Genomic DNA, 23,831 nt, shown 5'->3' on the forward strand with positions numbered 1-23,831 from the left:
CTAATATATCAACTTTCCTAATATCTCAATATTCCTAATATCTCAATATTCCTAGTATCTCAATATTCCTAATATCTCAACTTTCCTAATATCTAAACATTCCTAATATCTAAACATTCCTAATATCTCAACACTAAATGATATAAGGAAAGAATGATATAAGGAAAGCATTCCTTATATCTCAACACTTGCATCCATAATAATTACAAAAAGAAAAAAAAAAAGGTTTGGCACACTAAATAGCTTTGTATCCACATAACTTCTTATAAAGATAAAATTAATAAATAAATAAGAAATTAAAGTGAATTTGATAGTGATTCTAAAAAATATTTTTAATCTTTATAATACTTAAAAATATTTATTTTTCAAGAATTAGAAATGGTAAGAACACTTTCTAAAATTACTGTCAAACACACTATTAATTTCATTCAAATTATCATTATAAATGTGATTAGTATTGTGTATGGTTTTGGCGGTATCATGCCCAGCCAAAATAAACTAATAAAAATTGTAACATTTTTGCCGGCAAAATAACAAGCGATTGTTGATTTGGTCTTTTTTTTTTTACTTTTCATTCATCAACCTTTAATTCAACAATATATGTTTTAGTCTAGAAAAAAAATACCAATAATTATATAAGAATATTATAATTCTACATCGTACATGTTCACAAGTGGAATTCAATTTAACATTAATCATGTAGACTCTTACAGGTAATTGTGTAAAAATGTTATGGTATCCTATTTCTTTAGGTTATGTTTGGTTTCATAAGTTATTAGGAAAAAAAATGTTAAGGTTGGTTTTAATATAAAAAATATAAAATAAAATTAAATATAATGAAAATTAATTACAAATTTATATATTTTAAAATTATTTAGTTTGTATATATTAAAAAAATAAATGAAATGAGTTTGAAAAACCATATGAAAATAATTTATTAATTTCAAATCTATTTTTTATTTTTTCTCAATTTTTCTTTCCTTCCATTTTCCTCCCTATTTTATTTCTTTCATATTTTTTCTTAAATTTTCCGAGAACCAAACGGTCTTACAGAAATTAAGGACCTATTTGGCAACTGTTTTCGAAAATAATTTTATGTTCTAAAAAATAAAACCAAGAAAACATGTTTAATAATTAGAAATTATTTTCTGTTTAATTTTAAAAACAGAAAACAAGGTGTTTTCAAATAATATCTTTTAATTGTTTTCATTTGTTTTCTAAGGTTGTTGTAAAAATTAATTATAATGTAAAATGATTAAAAACAAAACATTGGATAAACATATTAAAAACAAGTTAAAAACATTTCAAGTTTCTAAACATATTTTTATTTTACACAATATTAGAGAACAATATTTAAAAATTATTTCGTGTTTGTTTTCTACCTAATAATTAATAGATGAAGAAGGAAACACAAATCAATGGAGAAGAATGCTCAATCCAACTTGATTAGCATCCATTAACAAATAATTTTCTACTAACATTGGCTGTGTCATCAGCAACCTAAAAGTTAAAATAAAGGAATAAAACAATGATATTTGGGTCATTAATTGACCTATTTTCCAATATGATATAATGATGATCTTCTCTCTCCGCTTTGGATCTCATCTTGTTGTTATCATATCCTTTCCATGCACGGTTGAAGAATGTTTCACTAAGATAGGTTGTTATCACATCATTTTTGCCAACCGGCCCATCTTTTTGTTTGGCAAGTACATTGTTATAGTATGTAGCTCATATTTGAGTGAAAGACATATAGAAAAAAAAGGGCAAATATCGGAATGACGACATTTGCTATTTAGGCTTGTATTTCTATTGTTGTAGGTGAACGATAGGTTGGAGAGGCGCTGATCCCAGTATGGTTTAAGGGTATTTTTGGAATTTCATTCTGAAGGGTTAGTATAAATACCATTTTATGTAACCCTAATTTGATATATTAATAAAAATCCTCTTCTTTGTTCCCGTCAACGTAGGCAATTTGCGAATCACGTTAAATCTGTGTGTTCTTTCTTTCTCGTTTTCTTTATTTTTCACACGGATTCTAACATACATAGGCTACAACAACACCATCATTACTTCAGCACCATATGGCGAACACTGGCGCAATCTCCGCCGCCTAAGCGCACTGGAAATCTTCTCTCCGAATCGCCTCAACATGTTTATAGGCACCCGCAGGGATGAAATCAAGATTTTACTACACCGATTGTCTCAGAATTCAAGGGATAATTTTGCAAGGGTAGAGTTGAGACTAATGTTTACAGAGCTAACATGTAATATTATAATGAGAATGGTTGCAGGAAAGCGGTACTATGGGGAAGATGTGGATTTTGAGGAAGCCAAGCACTTTCATGAAGTAATGAGAGGGGTTTTTGAATTGGCTGGGTATCGAATCCAGGAGAGTTTTTTCCTTTACTACGGTGGGTTGACTTTGGGGGTTAGGAGAAGAAGTTGGTGAAGATCAAAACAAAGAAAGAGCTGATCTCCTAGGTCTTGTTGAAAAGCATCGAAGTCCTAACCGTGGCCTTGTGAATAAAAACAGTATGATCAATCTTCTGCTTTCAATGCAAAAATCAGAACCAGAATATTACACAGATGAAATCATAAAAGGGCATTCATTGGTAACTTCAGTATTGCAGGCAAACTGATTCTCTTTAAGATATACCACTTTTCCTTATCTTTAAGATATACCACTTTTGCCAAAAGAATAATGCTATTCAAACCTAAATTGGCCAGTTTGCTTCATAGAAAAGACACTGATCAGCATAAATGGTTCTATTTTTGTTAAAAAAATTAGGTCATATGCCATTAAGCGTGCAGGAGAGGCAAGCCAACAAAAGTTGGGAAATCAAGCAATTTTTTTTAAAGATATTTGAATGCTGCATATTAATGGTCTATCAAACGCAACTAGTATTTGGAGTATGAAATTTCCATTTTTTTTTTGTTTTTTGAGTATTTATATTAATGTTGGTGTCACATGTGGTTTAATTTTTCTCGAAGCTACAAATATTGTATGCAGATCTTAATTCTTGTTGGTACTGAGACTACTGCAACAACAATAGAATGGGCCATGTCTCTTCTACTCAATCATCCTGATGTTATGAAGAAAGCTAGAGTCGTAGAATTGGACACTCATGTCAGAAAAGACCGTTTGATGGAAGAATCCGATTTCCCCAAATTACACTATCTTCAAAGTATCATTTCTGAAACTTTAAGATTATTTCCAGCAGCCCCAGTTTTGGTACCACGTATGTCTTCAGATAATTGCCAAATAGGAGGATTTAATATACAAAGAGACACAATATTATTGGTCAATGTTTGGGCGATTCACAGAGACCCTAAGTTGTGGAAAGATGCTACAAGTTTCAAGCCAGAAAGATTTGAAAATGGAGAAAGTGAGACTTACAAGCTATTGCCATTTGGATTGAGAAAAAGGGCATGCCCTGGTGTTGGCCTAGCTAATCGAGTAACAGCTAGGTTTGACTTTGGGGTCATTGATTCAGTGTTATGAGTGGGAGAGAGCTAACGAGAAGGAAGTTGACATGGCTGAAGGGAGAGGAATCACCATGCCCAAATTAGAGCCATTGGAAGGCAGTAAAGCGCGTGCTATTATAAAAAAGGTGTTATAAAACAATCCAGCAACTATTGGCTGATGTTAGCATTATAATCAGCATAGAGATCCTCATATTTGGTGGGGCGTGAAATTCAAGAAAGGCTTTCAAATTTATGATGGATTAATGATCAGACCTATAAGAAGAGAGCAGGGGATGAACATTGGGAAAAAGATGGATGCATTTATGCAGAGCCAATTCATGTGCCAGGGCAATTTGGCGAATAGAATCCTATATCTAATAATTTAATTACCTTGCAAGAATCAGAGCCACACTAAATTATCAAGAGACTTGTACCAGTTTGTAAACTAGTGGATATATTGCTATTAATGTTTAACTCTAGTGGGACATGATAACACATCTGTGATAATCCCTCATGCCGAGCCTTTCAGAGGTGCTGGACAGCATTGAGCCAAGTTGGATACAATTGCTTGATTGATGAACTGGATCTCCTTAATGGCATTCCATGCCCAAATTGGAGCCTTTGGAGGCCATGTATAAAGCAGGATGCATTATCAACAAGCAAGGCAGAAGCTGAAGAAGAAACCCAACTCCCCAACTCCCCAACTCCCCAACTCCCCAGCTCCCCAACTCCCCAACTCCATTTTTGTCAAGATGATCACCACATCAAAGCATCTCCTTCAGCAGTTGGCCTAAGTAGCCAACTTGCCACAACATCATTGAAGAAGAGGGCTAATCTATTCATCAATTCAAATCAAAACATTGGTTTGCTTTTTCAAAATTAAATAGAGTGATTGTATATACATTCATTCTCCAAATTCCTTCTGACTTCCCTTGTTAGATAAATTTTGTTATAGCTTCTATAAAAAAATAAGACTAATTATAATAGATTATATGCATAATTTAATTTCATTATTTGTGTCTGATTTATATTTTAGTCCGTTCTTTTGCATGTGGTATCATTTATTTTTATAAGACTTGTTGCTAGATTTTATTTATTTTGGCATATGAAAATTGTATAAAGCTTGTATAATGATCGAATGAATGATACTTGGCATTCCACCCAAAACCTTGCCTAATTATTCAATGAATGATATTTGGCATTCGGCCGCAACGTTCCCTAACCCTGTTAGGCAAGACGCGTGACAATGAATAACAACTGCCATCCTTTACATCTAATCTCCTTCATTGGATTTCCATAAATATTTTTGTCACTGGCACAGTTAAAGATGGATAAGATCACGAGGAAAACAATTTAAAATGTTCAAGTAAAGTAGCTTTTGAATATAAGCTTGCGTGAAGAAAAAAAAAAATAGTGTGGTTGTTTCCACTACGTACTCCAGTGCTTACCTTCAATAGTCAACACTAAGTTAAGTTTGAATAGCATATGCATATAACCCATCTTTCTCTTGATCAGTATGTCATCAACAAAACCATGGAATCTCTATCTCTTCTCTTTCTCTTGTTTGCTTTCAGTGTCTTCCTCCAAAGAAGAAGAACACATCCCCGCCTCCCACCAACCCCGCCTGCTATTCCAATTCTTGGTCATCTCCATCTCCTCTTGAAACAACCAATTCATCGGCATCTACAGACTCTTTCTCAAATCAGTCATTTATTCATCGTTTGTCTAGGGATTCCAGGGGTAATTTTGTGAAGGTAGAGTTGCTGCTAATATTTAATATTATAATGAGGATGATTGCAGGAAAGCGCTACTATGGTGAAGACGTGCACGTTGGGTGCAACATCAAATCCAACAGATTTTTTTGCCTCTGTTGCGAAGGATAGATTATGGAGGTTGTGAGAGGAAGATGCATGGCAAATATTAGTATAGTGTTAGATGCGATCTTGCAAGGTTTTGATTAATGAGCATACAATAAAAGGGGTTTAGTGGATAATAATACTATGATCGACCATCTATTATCATTGCAAAAATCAGAACCAGAATACTACACAGATGACATCATTAAAGCTTGTGGAATGACCTCGAAAGTTTTAAGCTGTAGAGGTTTGAGAATAGGGAAAGAGATATATCCAAACTACTGCTCTTCGGGGTGGGAAGGAGGGCGTGTCCTGGGATTGGCCTACCAAACCATAGGGTGGATTTGGCTGTGGGGTCATTAATTCCAGAGTTTTATTTGCAAGAAAATAGACTATAGGAAAATTACACATAATAATGATGAGATATAAGAACATGTAATAGAAATGATAATACTATTTGAAGAAAATAAAAGTGGACAAATACTTGGTATTTCTATATATAATATAAATTATAATAATTTTTACAAAAAGTAATTGTTATTGGAAAAAACAAATATCATTTGAATTAATTATATATAATAATGCTAAAATATAAACGCATATAATAAAAATAATAATGCTATTTTAGGGAAAAAAAAATGTGGACAAACACTTCGTATTTTTATATATAATATAGATTAAAATAATTTTTTATAAAGAACAGGTTGTCATTGGAAAAAACAAACATCATTTGAATTAATTAGATATAATAATGAGTGGATATAATCACATATAATAGAAATAATAAGACTATTTTTGAAAGAAAAAAAATTGTCAAAACACCTCTTAATATATATATACACGCATGATATAGTATTGTTTCTATTTCTAAAGATTGCCCTCAGACTGCTGAAGCCTACCTGCATCAGTAAAAATTGAATAACATATACTCAATGTATTTAGCGAGTCTCATAGTAATCTTAACGTAAACCTGGTGTGAGCTACTTCAAAACATGCATATGACTATTTCTGCTTACGAAACAGAGGATTGTGGTTTACAAATGTTGCAGTTTTGGCGAAGGGAGGTAACAGGAGCAAGATTGAACAAGAATGACAGAAGTTGAAAAAGAAACTCAACACTACCATTATCGTTAAGACTATTATATCAACCATTCTTACTATATGAGTTCTTTTTCAGCATTTGGCCTCCCACGCAACCAACTCGCAACACTTTGGTTTGAGGAGAGGTCTTCCTCACACCATCATAAAAAAAGAGGCCGCCTCCACTGCCTCCATTGATGGTGGCGGCACTTTAGATTTAGACTTTCAAGGATATAGTTGATTGTTTGAAATAATGTTATGGGTTGTCATTGTGGTCTTGGATTATTGATTTAGTGGTTTATACATATAAAAAGAGAGAGATAAGGCAAAACTAACAATGGGTTTGGTATTGATTTTGAGAGAGTTAAAAGTAGTCCCCATACTTGGAAACGCTTTCTATACAAAATTAGGTATTTGATAAACTTTTCAAATTCTCTTTTAACAGTCTAGAAAATTACTTGAGTTGATTAAAGGAAAATAATTTGATGCATGGTTTTTCGAAAATACTTTTATAAAATATTGTAGATAAAAGTGCTTTAATGGAAATAATTTCTAAATGTACTTTAAATTTCATATTTTCAAACTTTCCTAATCTTTCTTTAAGTGAAACTCATTTTACCTTTGTCTATATGTTTTGACTCTTCACTGATTTTTTCACCATCTAAAAATACTATGTAAAATAACGTGGTCAAACATGAATCTTGTTATTAATAATTTTAAAAAATAAAATAAAAAGTAAATAAAAAATAATATGACAAGTTTTTTCTACTCAATCGTACAAATGTCTTAAAAAAATATTAAAAATAGAGTAATCATGTAGGAAATTATTATTTAAGAAAAGAATCCACTAAGGTTATTTGGATAAAATATCCTTCTATTTTTTATTTTCCTTTTACATAAGGATTTCTCATTATTTTTATCTTACCTTTTTTTTTCTTTCCTTTAATCCTCACAATAAAAAAATTGTTATAGTTCTCATTATTCTCTCATCTCCTCTTTATTAATGGTCATGAAAAATGAATTAAAAGATATAAATAACCAATATTATTTTTTCTTCATATTTTTTTCTATTGATGACAAAGATTTCTAAAACCCTTACTTTATTATTACCAAACCAAGCAAAGGTCAAATGATGGCATACAATGGATCTCATGTATTTAAAATTATACCAATATAACATTATTGGTCGATTCTAACTCAAAATATTCACTTGCGTGTTTGGACTTCAGAGTTTGCGAGCGTGGAAAGGTTTTTATTATTATTAAGAATTACAAGAAGTTTTTAATTCTTCCACATTTCGCGTCGTGCCTGACATCATTCGTAGGTCTACCTCATGCATGACATCATTTTTTCTGGACTCCTTCTCTAATCGTACGAGCTGTTTTTTCTTTCCTTTCATAATTTCATTCGTGGGCAATTGAGGCAGGCAGAAAGGGAGGATGCAGTCAAAGAAGTCGGATGAGAGATAGTGGGTGGTTTTTGTATTTTTTTGGTACTATAATTTGCTTTAAGGTTAAACACAACTTAATCTCATTAATTAATCATTATAAATATTTTATTGTTTTAAAATTTAAACACTGAGCTTGTTTTTTTATTGACATTTCAAAATATGATTACATACTAAATAAATCAGATTTATTTTTGTAAAAATAATTATTTATTTTTCTTGTTTTATATAATTAAGATAAAGATATTTGAAATAAAAAATAAGTAATTTAACATATTTTTAAATATCCCAAAATATCAGATTACATTATAATAACAAAAAATTTAATGATGATAAAATAATTAGTAATTATATAGTAATTAAAGTTTTAAATTATATTTGGTTGCTAAGAAATGTTAGAAATATTTTATGTAAACTTTTATAAAATACTTACTGGGTTGTATGTGACACATATTTGGATGTATTGATTTTTTATTTAAATGGTTAATTTATTATTTTTAAAATTTTCTATTATGGTAATTAACAACATCAAATCATACATTTTTATTTTTAATATTAATTAAAAAAATTATTTGAGTGAATGTTTACATAAATGTGAATTGGGTTTTGGAGTTATAATTAGAGAAAATATATTTGAATTAATGTAGATAATTCAAATATTATTAAGGTAAGCAATGAAATCATTAAAATTGAAACATGATCAGGTAAAAAACTTTGTCCTCTTCCTTGTTGATCATTCTATAAATAAAGCATAAATAACCAGGGAATGCACTTGTATCTAAGCCTACCTTTCCTTTCACTTCTTCAGTGTCACTACCATGGATGTGTCTTCCCTTCACACATCGCTCTCTCTTCTCTTCGTGTTTCTCTTGCTTGCTTTCGGAATCTTCTTCCCAAGAAGACGAAGATATGGGAATCTCCCACCCAGCCCGCCTGCAGTTCCGATTATAGGTCATCTCCACCTCCTCAAACAACCGGTTCATCGATCTCTACAACTCCTTTCACAAAAGTACGGTCCAATCTTCTCCCTCCGATTCGGATCCCAGCTCGCGGTCATCGTTTCCTCTCCCTCCGCCGTCGAAGAATGCTTCACCAAGAACGACGTCGTCTTGGCCAACCGCCCTCGCTTTGCGTCCGGCAAGTACATGGGGTACAACTACACCACCGTTGCCGCGGCATCATACGGCGAACACTGGCGCAACCTCCGTCGCCTCAGCGCCCTGGAAATCTTCTCCTCCAATCGCCTCAACATGTTTCTAGGCATCCGCAGGGATGAAGTCAAGCGTCTACTCCTCCGACTGGCTCGAGATTCGAGGGAGGGTTTTGCAAAGGTAGAGCTGAGACCCATGCTTACAGAGCTAACCTTTAATATTATAACGAGGATGGTTGCAGGAAAGAGATACTACGGAGAAGACGTGGAATATACGGAGGCTAAACGTTTTCGGGAGATTATCAGCCAGCTTTTCGTACTGGTTGGGGCATCATCAAATCCAGCAGATTTTTTGCCCATATTGCGATGGACTGGGCTCGGATACCATGAGAAGAAGCTAAAGAATATCATGAGAGAGACAAAGGCGATCATGCAGGGTTTGATTGATGAGCATAGAAGTGGTAATGACAAGGGTTCGGTGGATAATAATTCTATGATCGACCATCTGTTATCCTTGCAAAAAACAGAACCAGAGTACTACACAGATGACATTATTAAAGGGCTTGTACAGGTGAGTGAAACGCTGTTTTCGTATCTGCTGTATTTTCAAAGTTTATTCTAAAATTTCACAGAAAACAAAAATAAAAGTGCAGTTTAATACTTGTAGTGGGAAACTTGGTTTTTGAAGTGTATAATGTTGGTTTTTTTGTGGGTTTTTTTACTTCTTTTTTCATCTCACAAATTCTTCAATACAGGTCTTAATTCTTGCTGGAACCGACACTTCAGCATCAACAATGGAATGGGCAATGACCCTTCTCCTCAATCATCCGGATGTTTTGGAGAAAGCTAAAGCAGAGTTGGATATGCACGTTGGAAAGGACCGCTTGATAGAAGAATCTGATCTTCCCAAACTGCGGTACCTTCAAAGTATCATTTCTGAGACTTTGAGAGTATTTCCTGTGACCCCTCTGTTACTGCCCCATATGTCCTCAGATGACTGTCAAATAGGGGGTTTTGATATACCACGAGGCACATTATTACTGGTAAATGCATGGGCCCTTCACAGAGACCCTCAGGTGTGGGTAGATCCTACAAGTTTCAAACCTGAAAGGTTTGAAAATGGAGAACGTGAGAATTACAAACTAGTACCATTTGGAATAGGAAGAAGAGCCTGTCCTGGATCTGGCCTAGCTCAGCGAGTGGTGGGTTTGGCTTTGGGGTCGTTGATTCAGTGCTATGACTGGAAGAAGATTAGCAACACCGCTATTGACACCATTGAAGGGAAAGGGCTGACCATGCCCAAACTGCAGCCATTGGAAGCCATGTGTAAGGCACGTGAGATTATAAACGAGGTTCACTTGAACTAGAAAACAATATTTAGTTGGTATTAGTACTCTGGTATTTTGCTTGTATTGATGCAATAAGCATTCTCTGATGCATTTCGAGTATCGTCCCCGTTATAAATATGTATTATATGCTAAGATTGTCGTTATGTCGATTATCATACTAGCAGATTTCTTTTGCTTTGGAGAGCAGAGTGGAAATCTAAATCTTAAAATCATAATAATAAAAATATTGAAATATTTAATTTCTCATTTGAATATGCCTTTTTTTTTTTTGCCTGTTAAATTTTTAAATTGATCGTTTTCCTCTTTGATTTTAAAACTTAATGGTTCTGTTGAATATATTTGAGAATGAAAAAAAAAATCATTATTTTTTGTTTGAGAATGTGTGCCAATGCTGTGCAGATGAATGAACTGTTGCATGATAATGGACTAACAATATGTGTCAAATTGACGATCATTCTAACTTTGTCTAATTCATATTATATCATTTTTCTGACTTGAAAAATCTCCCTCCATTATCCTCTCCCATGACTTTAATTTCACATCACTTTTCAACCCAAAGTTGAAGCTCAACGCCATGATTATCATGTTGACCAACGTAACGAGAATTTCCATTCGTCGAGGCTCATTCCAAATTAAAGCAGACAGCCTGACCATACTATTGCGTGGGCCTTAAATTTTCTTTAGTCCAGAATCTCATATCATTCAGTCTTATCTTAATTTTCTGGATTATCCTCTCCACTATGGATAATTGTGTTTTGGATCCAACTGAACTCAAAAATTAATATTTGGTTCATATAATTTACATAACTAATAAAAATAATATAAGATGTTAAGAAATCAATACACCTTTCAAATTTTTATATATTACCTTTTAAAAATATAAAATAGTGATGAACTAAAATACCTAATAACCTTTCGGATAAGCTTTTTTAAAATTTGGATTTTAATAATTTTTACACTACTATTCATGCAACCATAATAATTCTATTTTAACAATTTGAATTTTTCATTGTTTTTAATTTTTTATTATAAATAATTGAAAATCAACATTATTTTCTATTTTAAATTATAAATAAAGAAAAATTATGTTCAAAAACTATTTTAAAAAATACTTTCTAAAAAAATGGTAATATGATTTATATTTTTTATATTTTATTTTTGAAAAAACATTTAATTAAAAAATGAAAACTATTTTTAAAAATAAAAATTGAAAACCTTGTTTAGTACTATTTTTTATGTGAAAATAATAAAAAGAATTAAATTTTATTTATTGATTATCCATTTTTATTTTTTTTCCATTAGTTATTTTAATAATAATAATAAAAATATAGTTGGTTTACAATTAAACAAATGAATTGGTTAATTATATGTTTTTTTATGTGACTATCTTTTACATGAAAAATAATTAAATAACTAAATTATATATGTTTATTACTATTTTTAATTTTATTTTCTTTATTTATTTTTTGTATAATAGAAAATTTTAATATATCCATAATTAACAAAGTAATAGATTAATTGTACACATTTTGATTTATTAAAATAAATTAATTTCTAATTTAAATAAATAAAATGAAATAAGTAAATAAATTTGAGGTTATTTCTATTTTTTAACATATCTTATATTAATATTTTTTATAGTTAAATAAATTTTTTATTATTTTTTTCTTTAATTCCAAAATAAAATAAATAAATAAATAAATAAATTTGGTATTTTCTAACTGATCTTATATTCATATTTCTTATGATTAAATAAATTTTTTATTCTTTTTTCTTTATTTCCAAAAATAAAAGGAAATAAATAAATAAACTTGGCTTAAATAATAATTTTTAAGTAATTTCTTTGTCTTATTTTTAATTACATTTTGTATTGAAAATAAAATAAAATAACGTTTTATTTAACTCGCATATGACAATTCGAATACTTATCCCACTAATGATGTTTGAAAGAAAATTTTGTTTTTCTATCTTCTACTATTTTTTGAACCAAACCAATGAAAACATGGTTAATCTACGTATGATTACACATTGAGTAGGGGTATATGAAATTTTGAGTCACTGTACAAGGTATTTACACTAAGTATACATGATAAATATATTAATTGTATTAGGGTGTACAAGACTATTATTTGTGAAAAATTTTGAGTGATTCTGAAAAACTTGTTTATTTATTTTTCCTAACTGATGATAGATGACATTCCTTACACACATTGGTTAAGTATACATTCATTTCATGCATTTTATCTAATTTGTATATGGTCATTTAAATAAGTACCTCACTTATGATGATTGTACAATAAAATTATACAACAATTTTTCTTCTTTTTTAAAACCAAACTAATGCAAACATGGTTAACTGAATTATTGTCAGATATTCATGAAATGATGTATGAAATTTGAGTTATTATACAAGGGTGTTACACTAACTGTACAAGACAAATTTACTAATTGTATAAAGGTGTATAAGATTACTTTTTGTTAAGGATTTCAAGTGATTTTGAAAAACTTTCTCATTTTTTTAACTCAAGGATTTTTGCGCACTCAAATTCTCTCACTTAAGAATTGTTTCGAATTTTATTTTTAAATTTTATCATCAAAATTTTGTAATTGCATATTTCGTTTTTTTAGTTTTAGTAATGTTCTTTCTTTCCACTATTTTTTTTTGTGAAATTTTATCCAATTTAATCTATATTTAAAATTATAATCATATTTATCAAATTTTTTTACTAAAATTATCTTTAATTTTTTTAATATATTTATACTCATTTATTTAAAAAAATGAAAAACTAATTTTTTTTTATAAACATGTTCTATTATCTTTCAAGTAAAAATTAGATAAGTTTGAAAGTTAATAAAAAAAATTAAATACCACTTTCAATAAATTGTATTGACAGTTTTCTTATTGTGAGTCAAAATACTTTGTATTAGTCTATCTATATAAGAAAAATTATTAATATAATATTAGAACTTTATATCTTAGTTATTTTTTTCAATAAATTTATCTTTTAAAAAATTTTAAAATAAAAACATTAAAAATTAAAAAGCTAAAAGGATATATAATAAGAGTGAAGTGATAGTCATTTTTAAAATTTTTTAAATATGGTTAATGTAGAATATATAAAAAATAATTAAAAATAAGAGAAAAAGTATAAATGAAAGGGTAATATAAATTTAAAATAAAAAATGAAAATTAAACTAAAAGATAAATACAAAAGATAAAAAATATTTGGATGAAAAATTCCAAAATTTTTATCCTTACTTATAATAAGAGTAAAAAGATTCAATATATTTAAAAATAAAAATTAAAAAAAATAAAAATATTATTACTTTTTATTTGACATAAAATAGAATTATAGATTGGAAAAAAAAAAGTTAGAAATGGGTAATACTTAATAGGGAATAGAAAAGGGAAAAAAACACAAAAAAATTAAAATTCACACTCACTATGTGCTTATGTAAGGGTTAAGGGTATTTTAGGGATTAATGAAAGACAATATTATTCTTCTCAATTTTCAAACTTTTTTTTGGATGTTGGACTTAATTATGAAAGATATATGAAATCGATTTTAATTTTGGCTCACCAAAACACAATTCTCCCAAAATGAATTTATCAGAATTTGTGTTAAACAGGCCGCCTCCACTGCCCCATGGAGGATGGCGGCGCTTCAGGCGTAGACTTTCAAGGACAACTTGGCTGTTTGATACATTTCCTATAAAAAATAGGTGTTTGATAAACTTTTGAAAACCTCTTTATCTATTCCTATCACAGTATGATGCAACTTTATCACAAGAGTCTACTCAATGTAAGACAAACTCTCTGATTGCTTAATATTTTTTGTATTAAAAAGAATAGTTTACACCTCATTCATAATCGATTATTGTCTTTCTTATTGAAAGTGTAGCCGCCTGTCTCATGTGATTTTGGCAGGGCTGTCAATAAAATAATAATTTTATCTTCATCTTTAATCTTAATTTTTATTCTCAATAAATGAGTTATGCAATTCTTAAATTTATTTATGTGATCCTTAAGATTTGTTCTTTCATCCATTTTGAACTCATATAATTACTTCTTCAAATATAATCTATTTGTTAAAAATTTTAAAATATAAGTTTTTTTTGTCATTTTTGCCATAAATCAGAAGAAGATCTTTCATTCAAAACACTATATTTTAGTTAACGAGTTAGACTTAAACAAATAGCATTTACTACTTTTGCTTTAATTCTTCCCATTGTTCATCCACTATGCTCTTCGGTTTCTTATCTTGTAATGCTTTAAAAAGTCCTTGTTGCACCAAAATATCTATAACCATATTTTGCTAAATACGGAGATGATTTTTTCCATCAAATGACTTACTATCATATTTTATACCAAACATCATCTTTAAAATAATTTTTCTATGGTTTTCACACTATGACTCTAGTACCACTTGTTGAAAGAAATCACAATACCCAAATGTATTTTGAAACATAAAGAAAATTGTGGACTCCGCATTTCGACCCATGCGTTTTCACTCGATGGCGAGCTCAATTTTTATTTGAAAATGATTTTATTTATTAAAAAATGACTTGGAGTCGTCACTTATTTTTACTTTATTTTTTAAAAGGGTAAATAAAATAAGAAAGAAAACTCTAAGTGTGACTCATTATTTTGAAAAAGGTGGTCTATGAAAAATCGGATCGGGTTCGAGGGTTAGGTTACTTATCAGGAAGGTATGGTAAAGACTGTAACACCCTTTTAAGTCCCTAAAATCGGGTCTCTACTAATAAAATGAAGCTGATGTGGCAATCAATATGGAAATCAATGGATACTCAAATCGATTATGCACCTATGAGAATCAAAACATGCATAAAGAATGACCAAAATGAGAGTAGATGCATACCTGGGCCACGAATGAGCAATGTGCTATCATAAAAAATGGGGTCAATGTACAATAAAGAACACAAAACATATCACCTGTATCACCAAACAAAAATTAAAATTGTTCGAGGAAAAACTGGATTTTTGAAAATTGGAGTCTTAAAGATTATTTGAAAATTGATATTTTAGAGATTAAATGTAAGAATGAGAATTTTAAAAATTAAATTTGAAGAAATTTTGAAAGTTATTTGAGAGTTTGGGATTTAAAAAAATTAAATTACGAAAATTGGGATTTTGGAAATTAAATTTTAAAAGAAATTAGAATTGAAAATTATTTGAGAAGTAGAAACTATGAAAATTGAATTATAAAAATGAAAATTAAGTTCGAAAATTGGACAATTGGAATTTCAGAGAACTAAATTTGGAAATTGAAATTTTGAAAAATTATTTTAAAACAAAATTTTAAATAAATGAATAAGTGAATAAATAAATGAATGAAATAATAATAATGACGAAATAATAATGATTGGATACATAATTACGGAAGTTAGGATTTCGGAAATTGGAAATTGAACTTAGGGATTGAAAATTTAAAGAATTATAAATGAATAAGTGAATAAATAAATGAATAGAATAACGAAAATAATAATGATTGAGTAAATAATTATGAAGATGGGAATTTTGGAAATTGGAAATTTGAAGAATTATTTAGAGAGGGAATTTTAAATAAATGGATAAGTGAATAAGTAAATGAATTGAATAACGAAAATAATAAAGATCGGATAAATAAGTGCGAAAAGTAAAATTTTAGAAATTGGAAATTATTTAGATATTGAAAATTTGAAGGATTATTTAGAGATAAAATTTTAAATAAATGAATGGAATAATAATAATGACAAAATAATAAAGATTAGGTAAATAATTGCGAAAAATAGAATTTTAAAGATTGGAGATTGAATTTAGAGATTGAAAATTTGAGAAATTATTTAGAGATGAGATTTTAAATAAATGAATAAGTGAATAAATAAATGAATGAAATAATAATAATGACAAAATAATAAAGATTAGATAAATAATTGTGAAAAATAGAATTTTAGAGATTGAAGATTGAATTTAGAGATTGAAAATTTGAGAAAATTATTTAAAGATGAGATTTTAAATATATGAATAAGTGAATAAATAAATTAATGAGATAATAATAATAACGAAAATAATCATTAAACAACTGAATGTGAATAGTTGAATTTTTGAGATTGGAAATTAAATTTGCAAACGGAATTTTAAAAAATTGAACTTTAATGATTGAAATTTTTAAAAGAAATAAATAAATAAATAAATGGAATAATAATAATAATAATAACGAAAATAATATTTGAACGAATGAACGTGAATAGTGGATTTTTGAGATTAAAAATTAAATTTGAAAGACGAAATTCTTTTTTTTTATTTATAAAATATGTTTAAAGATTGGAATTTTTAAAATAAATAAATAAATGAAATAATAATAATAATAACAAAAATAATACGATGAACGTGAATAGTAAAATTTTTGATATTGAAAATTAAATTTGAAAAACGGAATTTTGAAGAATTATTTGAAAGTGAAAAATGGAGGATTAAGTCTAAGAAAATGGCATTTTGAAGATTTATTTGAGAATGAAATTTTTGAAGATTTAATTTAAAAGGAAATAGAGTTGCGAAAATTTATTTGAAGATAACATTTTAAAAAAGATTAAATTCGAAATTATGGAATTTTGTTGGAGAATTAAATTTAAAAATTTGAATCTTGGAGAATTAGGCCTAAAATTAGAACCTTAGAAAATGGAAACTTGGAAAATTGAATTTAAAAAAAAAAAGAAGTTTAGTTAAATTGAATTTTTGGTAATCAAAGTTTTATAAACTAAATTTAAAATCAAATTTCAGGAAATTATTTCGATAATGATATTTTGTATAATTAAATTTAAAAATGGAGTTTTGGAAAAATTAACTTGGATATCAAAACACGAAGAAATAACAAAAATAAATAGGTAAATAAATAAAGGTATGGTGATTTAGGCCAAAAGTGGCCATGCAAAATGGGGCCCGGGGTTGCTATCAGGATTGCAACCGAAGGTTGAGAACAATCAGGTGTTGTTTTGTTCAGGGTACTTGAAATAGCAGAAAAATTCATAAGGCATTTCCCTGTCAAGATTGGCTCATATGTAGCCGGAAAGGATGGGTACATTGGTGAAAAAGGTTCTGTAGGAGATGAAAGATGTGGAAGAACATCAGGTGATATTTCTAAGGGTTCAAAGAGATCAGTATTATGTGGTTTTGCCAAATCAGTCGTGGAAGATACATGATTATACTTAACAAGTGTCAGCTGTTCCACTACATCTTAGAATCTGGATAACCAGATGGTGAATAAAAAAAAAACTGATTGCATAAAGAACCCTTATGACGAGTAATGGTCTGTAGACAACAACATACCAAAATAAAGGCCTATTTCCCTCAGCTGTATATCCAAAAACAGCTCACAACAACATACCAAAACTTGAAGATGGGGAGCCCGGAAACCATTTTTCGAGGCGAGATCATGCTGTGGGGGTAATGGACGATGAACCTGGGGGTGAGAGGAGCTGTGGTGTTTTGTGATGAAGATGTTTCCCGTCAGAACAACGGCGGTGAAAAGGCTCAAACTCCGGCCATTGCTCTTCGTCTCCGTGAAAAACTCACGGCTGCCAACAAAACATTGGATCGATCCGCAAGCCAAAATGATCCAATTCGAGGAGCTTTGTTATCAGAGGAAGCGTATGGAAATTGGGCCAGAAATGGCAGAAGAGGAGGTCACAATCAAAACCATTGAAGAAAACTCTCAAGCTTTCTCTCTCTACAAACTGAAAATTCCCCTGCTAATCTTCTTCTTCCTCTTTTCTCTCCGTTTCTCTAATTTCTCACTCTTCCAAAATATCTCCCGCCCTCAAGCTCTCAAAAATTCCCCAGAACCCCACTCCATCTCTGGAAAACTCACCCCAAAAGAACCCCATTTCTCCCGATTTTTTTTTTCTTCTCTCTCCCCTCAAAAATCTTCTTCCCGCTCAGTTTTTCTTCTCCCACAAGTCTGCACCTGCTTCCTGCTACCACCATGCCGTCTTTGCCACATGTCCCATGCGGGTTCACCTGGAAGTTGTCCCCTACTTTCGAATGACTCTTTTCGGATTTGAGAAAAAAATATTGGTCCAAGAGGGGTCCACAAAAATAAAAATAATTAAAGATTTATGTTATTTGGTATAATTGCCTATGCCTATTAGATAGGAGGATCGAATTTATTAATGGTCATGAAAAGGAATTAAGACTTATGAATAACCAACATTATTTTTTCTCCATATTTTTTTTTCTTTTTCTTTTATGAAAAAGAATTTTAAAACTCTTTACTATTTCTCAACTAAGCAAAAAACTCACCACTATTAACTATGAAATAGTGTTAAGTGAGGATATGATAAGGTCAAAGAATGATAAATAATGAATCTCATGTATTTAAATTATGCTGATTTTAATATTATTGGTTAGTTCTAAATCAACCTTGAACTTGATTATTAGAATAACAATAAAACTATATTTAAATGATATCTAAAATGTTTTGAAAACAATTTAAATTTTATAAATTAAGTACTTATAGACATGTGAGAATGCAAATATCTAATTTTCAATATATCCATGATTAAAATAATTATATTTTTATAAATATTATTATTTAGAAATAATATGTAAGTCAATTAATTGATAATATTATTATTTATAAATAATATATCGACAATAATTAATAATTAATATTTATATATTGAATCTAGTACATAAAATTAAATAATTTTATAATACAGATATTTTAAATAATTTTATTGTTATAAAAATATAGTTTCAAACCATATTAGCATTACTACATTTTTTTTAGAATTATTATTATTTTTTTTGAAAAAATCATATTTTCAAAAATATATATATTATAGGTTTAAAATATGATTAAAATAATTATATTTTTATAAATATTATTATTTAGAAATAATGTGTAAGTCAATTAATTGATAATATTATTATTTATAAATAATATATCCACAATAATTAATAATTATTATTTATATATTGAATCTAGTACATAAAATTAAATAATTTTATAATACAAATATTTTAAATAATTTTATTGTTATAAAAATATAGTCTCAAACCATATTAGCATTACTACATTTTTTTTAGAATTATTATTATTTTTTTTGAAAAAATCATATTTTCAAAAATATATATATTATAAGTTTAAAATATGATTAAAAATAAGAAACGTCTTTGTAAGAAATTATTTCAATATAATTGTATTTTTTTATCTTTTAGAGAAAACTATGATTTTTGTTTTAAGATTTTTTTATTTATTTAAGAAATCATATTTTAAAGAAACAATTTTATTTAAAAAATAGAGATACAAACAAAATAAATAAATTCGGAAAAAAAAACTTAGAAGTGATATTTTATCAAAAAAAAAAAAAAAAAAAATGTACATCATTCTCCAAGTATCTAAAATATAACCCAAGTGTCAAATCAATTCAATTCACCACCAATTATTCCATATTAAATTAAATTCATCGTCACTTTTCCAAACATTCACCAATATAGCACAGTGGGTCAACGGATAAAATAAATCTGAAAAAAAAAACTTAAATATAGAATTTTATCATGAAAAAAATTGAATAACATATATTATATGTTTAGATTACAACCCAAAAGACCTGATCATCAAACTATGCCCCAATTAATACCAGAATAAATCATAAGCAAGTCGGTCAGAAACAGAGCATATTTCATCAATAACACATAAAAAAAAAAAAAATTAACCTATTTAAAAGCCTGATAAAATTCACACAATTAATTCAACATGTCTACTTTATAATCACATAAGAATGATTTTTAAAATAAGACAAATAGACCCTGATTGCAGGATAGGTAAGTAAGTGGAAAAATAATTTTTTTCTCCTACTTGGGGAATCAATTTTTAACAAATGAAGAATATGAAGTAATTAAGAAGCTTAGATTAAATAAAAAAAAAAAGAAAAGAAAAGGAAAGAAAAGAAAAAGAAATAACTTAGTTTTTCATAATCAACTTGAGTGTCCAAAACAAGGTCAGATTGGGAAATGTGTAAAAACTAACTTAATTCTCCTAATTGAAAAAGGATTTTAAGCCCAAACAAAATTTAATTAACAAGTTTTAAGAAGTGAAAATATATTTCAAATATAAATTTTTTTTTAGAAAAACCCTAAAACATTTGTTTTTAATGGTTAGAAATACATCAAACAGTGATATTAGACTTTTGAGAATTTAAAGTATGTAGGGCTCACCAAATCCCTATTTACTATACACTAGTTTAATTTATGTATCCTCAACCTCATATGAACATTATAGTAAGTTCATCAAGCTTAAATTTGAAGTATGTAGGGCTCACCAAATCCCTATTTACCATACACTAGTTTAATTTATGTATCCTCAACCTCATATGAACATTAGTAAGTTCATCAAGCTTAAGGATGATTCCATTTTTATCCAGAACCATGAACTTTGATTTGTGTTTCGAAGAAAAAGAAAGTAATTTTTTAAAAAATAATGAAAAGATGCATACAATTAAAAATTGGTTGCATTTCCTTTTACATAAAAAAAATTTAAACCCTAGTGACCCAAGATAACATTTTTAAGAAAAGTTTAAAAATTAATTTTTTAAGAAAAGGATATGAAAAAGTAATATTTTTGCCAATAAAACACACAAAATATTAACTGTAACCACTCCAAAAAAGTGTAGGATGACATACAATTTAATTAATATCTATAATCATTACCAATAAACAACCACAAAAGGACCCAATGGAAGACCAAAATGAGTAACCTAACCCTCCTATCTTATATAATCAGGGCCTAAATTGAGTGAGAATATGCCCATAAATAACAAACCTAACCCTAACCCTAACAGACACCAATGAATAGATAAAATATATCAACTTTATACATAACCATAATTAATAAATGATATCAAAACATGTTATTATAAAAAAATGTTTAAATTGATAATCAATTAACGATTCTTTTTTTAGATATACAAATTAAACATGGAGCATCAAAACAATGGATTAAAGATTTTTAAAAAATAAATTAATATGTGATCATCAAAACAAACGACTAATAACTTTATACATTGGATAATGGGCCGATGTCCATGACTTTCATCCAACCCAAATCATAAAAAAGGGTAGATACTATTCATGACATAGCATTTAAAGGATTTTATTTTTTTTTCGAAAGAAGGATCAAATAAGTTTTCGTGAAATAGGATACTCTAGTGAAAGGAATGAAAAAAAAAAAAAGAAGACAAATCTTGTCAAGACAATGAGAAGTATACATCAACGAAAAAAATAAATAAATTTAACACCCAACTTAAAAATTTGTATAGTTTTGGGAAGTATCATGCCAAGTTAAAATAACCTAATTAAAAAAAATTGTAGATAGAGAGTGCTAATTTCGTCGATCTTTATAAATCTGATAACATGAGCAGGCATCTTGACTTGCACCCATTAACAAATAAATGTTCTACTAATATTGGCTCTGTCATAAGCAACCTAAGAGTTAAAATAAAGAAAAAAAGAACAATGGTGTTATTCACCTAATTTCAAATATAATAATGATATCCACTTTCGACTTCTATCGAAATAGAAATTAGATATAATTATTAGGTTAGAAACATCTCATATATATTAATTCAAACTTTCATTTACACCTTGAATAAAGAAATCCTTCATTCTATCTAATGTCTTTGATACATCCTTACATTTCTTTCTACCTCATATTGTATTTATGAGATCATTATCTTCATTTCATATCTTTTTCTGTTGATAACTTAAAATATCGAACTTACCATACAACTAAAATAATAAAAAACTCAATCAATGAGTGATCATCAAAACAAACAACTAATAACTTTATACATTTGGTAATGGGCCGATGTCCATGACTTTCATCCAACCCAAATAAAAAAAAGGGTAGATACCATTCATGACATAGCATTTAAAGGATTTTTTTTTTTCAAAAGAAGGATCGAATAAGATTTCGTGAAATAGGGTATTCCAGTGTAAGGAATGGAAAAAAGGAAGACAAATCTTGTCAAGACAATGAGAAGTATACATCAATGGAAAAAAAAAATTAACACCCAACTTAAAAATTTGTATAGTTTTGGCTGTATCATGCCAAGTTAAAATAACCTAATTAAAAAAATTGTAGACAGAGAGTGTTGATTTCGTCGGTCTTTATAAATCTAATAGCATGAGTTGACATCTTGACCTACACCCATTTACAAATAAATGTTATACTAATATTGACTCTATCATTAGCAACCTAATAGTTAAAATAAAGAAAAAAAGAATAGTGGTGTCATCCACCTAATTTCAAATATGATAATGATATCCACTTTTATTTTCTACTGAGATAGAAATTAGATATAATTATTAGATTAGAAACATCTCATATATATTAATTCCAACTTTCATCTACACCTTAATAAAGAAATCCTTCATTCTATCGAATGTGTTCGATTCATCTTTACATTTCTTTCTACCTCGTATTATATTTATGAGATCATTATCTTCATCTCATATCTTTTTCCACTTATAACTTAAAATATCAAACCTACCATACAACTAAAATAATAAAAAAAACCCCATCAATGAGGTCTCATTTCACAAAAATTGGAATGGCAGATGTATTCTATTATTGGTGGGCCTCAGAGGAATTTTAACATTTCAGCATTGGGCCTCCTTTGCAGCCAAGTCGTCATGCTATCATTTAAGAAACCTCTTGCCGCAGTCTGCGTTATGGAAGAGGAGCTGAACTCCACTGCCTACACTGCCATTGATAACCCAGTTGGTGTGAGATTCTTCACAAAAGATGGGCAAGATCTAGAAGATAATAGTACTGCTCATTGAGATTTACCCAAAAAGAAAAAAGAAAAAGAAATGAAGATAAAAAAGGGAAAATTGGGATTCTTCATTTTTATAATTGGTACAAATTAATAAAATATAATTTCATGGATCACGAAGCGAAACAAAACCACATATACTTTTTTGCATGTTGACAATGTCATGACCCAAATTCCGGGCGACCCAAAATTTGGCCAGTGATCCTAGGTCAAAGGTTTGACCCCAAGGGTTTCTCTTATTCCACGTTGGCAGTCAACTAAAACACTCTAATTTTTTTTTTTTTTTTCATATAAGTCCCACTAGGGTTCTCACCAACTAACAATATTTTAAACCTTACTTAAACACATCAAGATTTAATAAACATCATTGCATCCCAAAATAAAATTTCATAAAAATCCCCTTAATCAAACTAAGGTCTTATTACATTATCCATAATTCACTTATTACAAGGTCTCAATACCACAACACAATAAAAAAAAAAAACCTTTTCCACTAAACCGCTTCAGGGGCATCCTGAAGTCCTCCCTGTCCCATCTGTGGATCCTTAGGAGTGATATCTGCATCTAAAAATATATAAAAAGAAAGGAGTGAGCATTTCCACATTGCTCAGTAGGGTGCCTAACACCCAAATGGTTAATGGAGG

The 23,831-nt window shown here is 28.9% G+C and overlaps 1 protein-coding gene and 1 pseudogene across 1 annotated transcript; both read left to right on the top strand.

Moving 5' to 3' along the window:
* The first annotated feature begins 1,572 nt into the window (after nucleotides 1–1,572).
* LOC100259279 (cytochrome P450 81Q32-like) lies at nucleotides 1,573–6,417 on the top strand (annotated as a pseudogene).
* A 2,208-nt stretch (nucleotides 6,418–8,625) lies between these two features.
* On the top strand, nucleotides 8,626–10,584 carry LOC100266303 (cytochrome P450 81Q32). The gene is made up of 2 exons (XM_002283756.5): nucleotides 8,626–9,572; nucleotides 9,757–10,584. The coding sequence occupies exons 1-2, from the start codon at nucleotides 8,670–8,672 to the stop codon at nucleotides 10,366–10,368; spliced, it is 1,515 nt and encodes a 504-aa protein (XP_002283792.2). The 5' UTR covers nucleotides 8,626–8,669; the 3' UTR covers nucleotides 10,369–10,584.
* Nucleotides 10,585–23,831: the final 13,247 nt, after the last annotated feature.

This window comes from Vitis vinifera, chromosome 7, assembly GCF_030704535.1.
Source record: "Vitis vinifera cultivar Pinot Noir 40024 chromosome 7, ASM3070453v1".
NCBI classification, from domain to species: Eukaryota; Viridiplantae; Streptophyta; class Magnoliopsida; order Vitales; family Vitaceae; genus Vitis; species Vitis vinifera.

Bases quoted from the DNA above. Each gene is read 5' to 3' on its own strand.
- LOC100266303 (XM_002283756.5), top strand. From the start codon at position 8,670: ATGGATGTGTCTTCCCTTCACACATCGCTCTCTCTTCTCTTCGTGTTT. The intron at 9,573-9,756 runs GTGAGTGAAACG...TCTTCAATACAG, and splicing joins TTATTAAAGGGCTTGTACAG to GTCTTAATTCTTGCTGGAAC.